The sequence below is a fragment of the Penaeus japonicus genome, unplaced genomic scaffold (assembly GCF_977035675.1).
Source record: "Penaeus japonicus unplaced genomic scaffold, GWHDUDI00000001_assembly GWHDUDI00000036, whole genome shotgun sequence".
NCBI classification, from domain to species: domain Eukaryota; kingdom Metazoa; phylum Arthropoda; class Malacostraca; order Decapoda; family Penaeidae; genus Penaeus; species Penaeus japonicus.
The window spans coordinates 8375735-8383234 of record NW_028234438.1 but is presented as its reverse complement, the minus strand read 5'-3'; the positions used below and the strand labels follow the sequence as shown (position 1 = coordinate 8383234).

General features: G+C 42.9%; 1 protein-coding gene across 2 annotated transcripts in view; it reads left to right on the top strand.

The window, feature by feature from the left end:
* Nucleotides 1-4262: 4262 nt before the first annotated feature.
* Nucleotides 4263-7500, top strand: part of nesd (SHC binding and spindle associated nessun dorma) — a 19309-nt gene continuing 16071 nt past the window's right edge. For both annotated transcript variants that reach the window (XR_015190612.1, XM_086531861.1), the window contains exons 1-2: nt 4263-4410; nt 5078-5215. Coding sequence is in view for 1 of the 2 variants with exons in the window: in XM_086531861.1 (XP_086387987.1) it covers nt 4278-4410; nt 5078-5215 (271 nt within the window). In the remaining variant the exon portion in view is untranslated. The remainder of the gene's footprint in view (nt 4411-5077; nt 5216-7500) is intronic.

The following is a 7500-nucleotide window of genomic DNA, read 5'->3' as shown; positions in this document are numbered from 1 at the left end:
TGCACGAGGCGGCCCGGCCTCTGCCAGCTATAAGTGCTGACTCATCTGATCATCATAACTGAATGCTTACCGTGGCGGTTGGATTGCCTGAAGGCGCTCCAGTTGCCACGGGGAAAGCAATAGGCACAGCCGCCTTACCAACCCGGCGGCTGTTGTCTCTGGGCCCTGCCTGAGGAAGCGAGTGTGCTCGCATTCCATCAGATAGTGCTCTAAATTGGCGTCCGGCGCGCCACAATGGCTGCAGCGTCGCTCATCATGCCCAATAGTGGGTATGATTTGCCACGCACAAGGGTAGCCTAATCTCAGTCTGTGAAGACTGACTTCGGCTCGCCTTGATATTCTGTTAGAGAGTATCAGCGACTCATAGCCTGTGGCGTCTGAGTACCAGCTGGCCGAGGGGGAGGCTCTCGCTTCCTCTCTGTGGCGCTGCAGGGCACCGACCTGCCCTGCAGCCATCAATTTACGCCTTAGCAGTTCTCGGCTAGGATGCACCACAAGATTACTCAAGGGTTTTTTCCTGCCTTCCTCCGCTAGCCTGTCAGCTACATCATTCCCTTTAATACCAACATGGCTTGGAATCCAGTTGATGATAATGCGTCTACCCTGATCCAGGATTCTCTGAGCAATAGTGAGAATCGTGGTCAGAAGGTAAACGTTATCAAGGGGCGTGCTTTGCTGCAGGCTGTCAATGGCGGCCCTAGAGTCTGTATGTATGACAACATGCCCGTCCTTCTGGGCTGCATGGGCTAGGGCTCCCATAATAGCGACAGCCTCTGCTTGGAGCGAGGAGGCATTGTCGGACACCCGCATAGCTTGTGCTACGTCCCTTGCTGCAAAGCCGGCGCCTGCAGTGTGGGAAATGGGGTCTACAGAACCATCCGTGAAGTAGGTTTTACTACCTGGTGGAGTGATTTCTGCAATGTTCCTCTCCGCCTCAGCCTTCAAAAGAGACGGAGAGTACTGAGTCTTTCTCCTTGACAGGTTCATGACAGAATACTCTATCAAGGATCTTGCCCACGGCGGGGCTGTGGCATAGTCAGGGTGGGGGAGGTCCATGCCCTTGACCAACAGAGTCTCCTTGAGCTCAAAGCGTATCAACACCCTGGCTGTATGAGACAGCCAGGAGTTGTTGGCAAAGAGTTCATGGTTCTGTGCAAGCCGACGCTGCACTTTTTGTCTTAGCTGCGAGTCCGACGGGGACTGTAAGACCTTGGCAAGAAACTGAGCCGCCATCTGATCGATCCGGATGTCCAGAGGGAAAAGGTTGGCCTCCAAGAGGAGGTTGGCAACCTTAGCCCATATAGGAGCACCCAGAATGATCCTGGCGGCATCGTTTTGCATGACGTCAAGCCTTTGCCGTAGTCCAGGCTTGACCGTAATCAGGGCGACGGAGGCGTAGTCCACAATGGGACGAACAGCGTGCACATAGAAGGATCTTAGTACACGGTGCCCAGCCCCTAAGCGCCGCCCTGACAGAGCTCTCATGACAGAGAGTCTTGCCTTGGTCCGTTCTAGGAGGTATTGAACCTCCGAGCGGAAAGTAAGCTTACTGTCAACCCATACACCCAGGTATTGGAAGACATGAACCCACTCTAGCTCTATCCCTTGGACTCGCAGCCTTTGGTCTCGGACATCCTGTTTCAGCGCCATTGCCTTCGATTTGGCTGCTGAGATCTTAAGCCCGACTCTGCGGCATTCCTCAGACATTAGATCCAGACAACGCTGGGTCTTTCTGATTAAATTCTCATTCTTCCTCCCAACAGAGATAATTGCCAAATCATCTGCATATGAGATGATCGTGAGGAGGAACAATGTCTATTGGGAGCAAATGACCCCCAGAAGATATTGTTCCCACCAATGTCTGAGGCAAGAGTGGAAGGCGGTGTCTCTGTCGGACCACAAATAAATAAGTTTAAGGAGTGCAAGGAATTCCCCCCAAAACTCACTAGGGCGGAGGGAGCAGCACGAACAGCTTTATTGCGCTGGTTTCGGGGTTTCCTAAAGAATCGCATTGTTTAATCAAGGTTTCTCTCTATATTTCTGTCGATGTATCTGGCCGTTTATCATACCTTAATCGTAAGTGTATGTATGTACGTACGTGTGTTGGTTTGGCAAATAGCGTTTGCCTCACAATACTGTTAATGCGATTGAGTCTGGGCTAGTGTGTTTGTTTAGTGGTGATGGCCAGGAAAAACCCACGACAGCGGACCAAGAAACCTTCATTCAAGGCGTTCCTTTCGATGACAACCTATCCTTGCATAGGAGTAGGTCTTCCGTAGATAATCAGAAATCTTTGGAAAGGTGACTGGATTTTGTGCTTTCCTTCTCAGATTAATTATTCAAAGTAATCTTTGTTCTTAAAGGTTCTATCAGTGATGCTTTCAACTTAAATAGCATCTAATATATATATATATATATATATATATATATATATATATATATATATATATATATATATGTATATATATGTGTGTGTGTGTGTGTGTGTGTGTGTATACAGTGGAACTTCCTTATCCTTGCACTTCCCGGACTTTGCAACTTCCCCTAAGTTGCAGGTTTTTGTGGGTCCCGACCGAAGCTAATGTAGTTTCTTATTGACAGAGCTTCCTTGCGCTTTGCACCCAAACGCCGGTCCCAATAAGGCACTCCGATTCCTGGACTTGGCACTGTCCAGCTCACTGGACTTGGTTGTGGGACAAACCGGTATTGTGCATTGATTGGGTAATTAATAATGGAGGCGTGGTTTAATGACAGGTCGATTCAGATTGACGAGTTAACTAATTTTGCACTATAAAAGCTGCTGCGATGCTTGTTATGTCATGGTAACGCAAGACGTCGTGGCAACGGAAGGCGACGGCCATGGCACGCGGCGTATTGATGACAGCGACGAGAGTGATGACGACGGAGACGAAAAGGAAGACCGTCCGGACGCGATCATCAGACAAGCCATCGAAATGACGGAAAGACTTAGAGAATTTTTTCTGAGTGGGAATATGTCCGAATACGCGCAGACGATGACACAAAAGAACAATGCTTTACTGGAACAATTTGTATCATCCACCCGTCAGACCGACTTGATGTCTTTTTGTACCCGCATGGACAGTTGAACAGTCATGGACGTGAACAATTCCTGTGTGTGAAATTATCAATTAGGTATTGCTAATGCTTACGTAAGAAATAAGTAGTTTTCAAATTTGTATATATGTCTGTAACATCTTTATGCATCAAGATATCTGGTGTTAATAAATGTACTGTATATATATATATATATATGTGCCGTATAATTCTGACTTCCTTCTCGGTACGCCTGCGTTAAACCCAACTTCCCTAACCTTGCAGCTTCTCGAAAGTTGCACTTTTGGGTGGGTCCCTTGAGGTGCCAAGTCCGAGAAGTTCCACTGTATATATATATATATATATATATATATATATATATATATATATATATATATATATATATATATATATACACACACATATGTATGTGTGTGTGTGTGTGTTTGTGTGTGTGTGTACATATGTATGTATATATACATACATATATATATATATATATATATATATATATACATGTATATATATATATATATATATATATATATATATATATATATATATATGTCACATTTTCCATCTGGGTTACAAATTTCAAGTATCCTTGTATCATTTATAATTGAACAGACATTCAGACTATTAATTTCAAATATTGGATATGTACAAGAAAGATTTTGATAATTTCTAATCATCACGCTTGTCCATACAAAGGTATACTCTAACACGGAAACATTATCGGAGAAAAAAGGAAAAGATTCTTTTACAGTGAAAGGAATCTCTCTCCCTTTCTCTCCCATAATAACACACGTTAGGAGGGGGAGATCCAGTTATAATGAAGTACACCTATTGAAGGAATAATTGACGACTTTACAGTTTATTGAAATTTACCGCTTTATAGAAGAAAGTATGTTCATATGAGTCTTCCCGTTTCGTTTATTCAAATTAATTTGACATTACAAAACGGGTTGATGGAATACGGGATTACTTAAATATTTTAACATCGCGAAGTGCCTTAGGGACATTAGATATAGATTTCTTTATTATTGCCAATTAGAGATAACAATAACAATAAATCAGGAGTAAGGTGAGGATAACGTTTCTAACGATATTATCTTTTAAGAAATTGGTATACAATATTTAATAATCTAACCCATTAATTATATCTCGTAAATAGTGCCAAGCAGTGAGTATCATTTATTCATGTTCTGAACATTTTGGGAAATATGATATATAAAGTGGTAGAAATAATCATGTATCCCCTGAAACAGTTGGCCCACTATTTTGATTTTGATTTGCGAAGAACTGTTGATGAAGCCGTGGTACTCTCAGCCTTTTCTCTATCGGAACTTTCTTTCGGTAGGTCCATGATCATTAACTATCCATTAATTAAAGGTTATTGATAGTATGTGCAATATATATTTTTTAAATAATAAGACCAGTTCTGTGTTTTGAAGTGTTTCCAAACCGCAGCAAAACAGATTTTTGTGTTGGTGCCAGTATCATATGTAGGCTTTGACGTTAGCCCAAACTACAGCTCACAAATTCAAAATGTTTATTGTATATTCAAACACTGTAATTTCCACTTGAGTTAAGTGTAGTTTACACAAGCATTTTAGTTGTCTTTGAACGTTTTAATAAATGTTCAGAATAGCTCTGCTTTACTAAATACCGGGATATTGGTGCCAATGGATTCTTGTCACACTGTGCTACTCATATATGCTGGATATAACCCACGATAGTAAGGCAGACCATGAAATATAATAAGGCAAATAGCACGAAGTTCTCTGATAGAAGGGGATCAGGGGCGAGGCGATTTCCCTGACCTTCATGGCCTCCCCTACTATCTGGGCCCAGATTGTGGGCTATAAGCAGGGAACCATGGATTATATCCATTGTATATAAGCAGTAGAGGGTGGGAGGAATTTATAGGTACCACTTACTTTCCTGATTAATGCGGCACTATTCTGTTTTCACTGAATTTGGGGATTCAAATTAACAAAAATGATTTTTCTGTTTCTGAAAGGGGGCAGTATGGCAGATCCCATCCCAAATAAAGCAGAAGGAATTACAGAAGATAAAGAGGAGGTAGAGACTCCAGAGGTTTTTACTGTAACCTGGATGCCAGACGACCATATCAGCGAGTTGACATATATTTTGCAAGGTGAGTCTGATAAAGGAATTTTTGTTTAATGAACTATTATCATAATCATATCTGGTAAATCTTACTTATACTCCCACTTGTTTGCTGATTGTTACCACCTTTACCTGTCATCACTTCAGCAAAGACCAAAAAAACAGATATATTACAGCAAGGTAGAGCTCATAGGCCTCCATGGCAATTTATTAGCAGTAAAAATAAGTTCAAGCTATTTATTAAGAACATTTAGTAAAAGTTTGTTGACCTTTTCTTGTTTGCCATTATGAGGTTCAACTTGAGATTGCAGGTCTTCCATCATAGATTAGTAAGAATATATTAATCTAATTATGAGAAGAAAGTCTCGTTTTGAAATCTATACACAAATGCTTAACCCATTGCCGACGGGGGATAGATTTACTTACACAGGCTCCAGGATGAGTTTTATTTCTGATCGAGGCAGCTTCTGCAACATAATTTGATTTTTCCCACTCCCTTTTAGTCACTCATTGTAGAGCTAGATCCATATTTGTGTTTTGTTTTTTTGTGTGTTTTACTGTTTTTAGAAATTTATATCTGTCATATCACAGGCTCCATCAATTCTGCAGTTGACTAAAATTGTAGTTCAGGGTCCATATCAACTCATTTTTTTTCTTTACACTCAATGTGATAGAAGTATTACTGTTTTAGGGGGACAAAAAAAACAACTTTATTTTTTCGTATTTCTGTGCTGTCACGAACAAACACGAAACTTATAACCATCCAAAATGAAGAGGTTGGGAAGAGGAAGGAAACTTGTGCTTTCGACAGTGAGTGCCACAATAAAAGGCATCCCTACTGGCACAGGGGCACATTGTAGGCATTGGGCATGGTGTAAGTCACCTTCCTCCTCTCGTTCTGCCTGCACATCTTTCATCTGCGGTACTTTAGAGCAAGAGGTCGGCAACTTGCTATGTGCCATCACTCTACAGAGATAGTGCTTGCTAGAGACCGTAGATGGGTGCCATTCAAGGCTCTCTCTCCTGCTGGTGCTAGAAGAAAGTGGTGCCATCTAGGTTTTGTAAGTGAGTTGAAAACCATTTTGCTTATTATTACGGCAGTTATAATAATTATGACTGCAATTGTCAACATCACTCACTCATTACTTATAGTACAATAAAATAACATAGTGATCCAGAATCCCCGAACGCCATGACGCCCATTGTCAGGCAAGAGGTCCTGCGTCATGTATAACGAAAAAACACGTCATCCGTCGTTAACGGGTTAAAGGACCCACAATCAATCAGCTGCTCTGCTGTGTATCACCCTCATGCTTGCTTGCTTGCTTGCTTTTTTTTCTCCAAATCTGTCTTTTTTTTTTTTTTAACACCTCATGGGAACCTTGTTGGTAGTAGGGCAGGTCTTTCCATGGGCACCCTGCTGTTGGTTGGTGAGGTAGAACCTTACCTGAAGATAATTACTTAGCTCTTAAAAGGAGGCTGAAAACTACAATTTTTCCCTTCCCTGCATGCCTTTAATTTTTTCTAATGAGCACATTTTCCTCTCTTAGGGTAGGAGTTTATGCCTTTTCTTTGTCACTAAAGTTATAGAACCCATTCAATAGTTAGGTGGGTGGTAGCAAAAGAAACAGTCTGTGAAAAGGAAACAGATTTCTTCATTATGATTTTTATCATTTATCCTCAAATAAGAGTTTTGCATGCTTGCATATAATCTCACAAGGTAGAGCTTGTAGACCTCTTTGGTAATTCACCATAAAAAGGGAGAGAGAGAGAGAGAGAGGGAGAGAGGGAGAGAGGGAGAGAGGGAGAGAGGGAGAGAGGGAGAGAGGGAGAGAGGGAGGGGGAGAGAGAGAGAGAGAGAGAGAGAGAGAGAGAGAGAGAGAGAGAGAGAGAGAGAGAGAGAGAGAGAGAGAGAGAGAGAGAGAGAGAGAGAGAGAGAGAGAGACGGGGAGAGAGAAGGAGAGAGAGAGAGAGAGAGAGAGAGAGAGAGAGAGAGAGAGAGAGAGAGAGAGAGAGAGGAGAGGAGAGGAGAGGGAGGGAGAGGAGAGAGGAGAGAGAGGAGAGGGAGAGGAGAGAGGAGAGAGAGAGAGAGAGAGAGAGAGAGAGAGAGAGAGAGAGAGAGAGAGAGAGAGAGAGAGAGAGAGAGAGAGAGAGAGAGAGAGAGAGAGAGCGAGGGAGAGAGGGAGGGAGAGAGGGAGGGAGAGGGAGGGAGAGAGGGAGGGAGAGAGGGAGGGAGAGAGGGAGGGAGAGAGGGAGGGAGGGAGAGAGAGAGGGAGGGAGAGAGGGAGGGAGGGAGAGAGGGAGGGAGAGAGG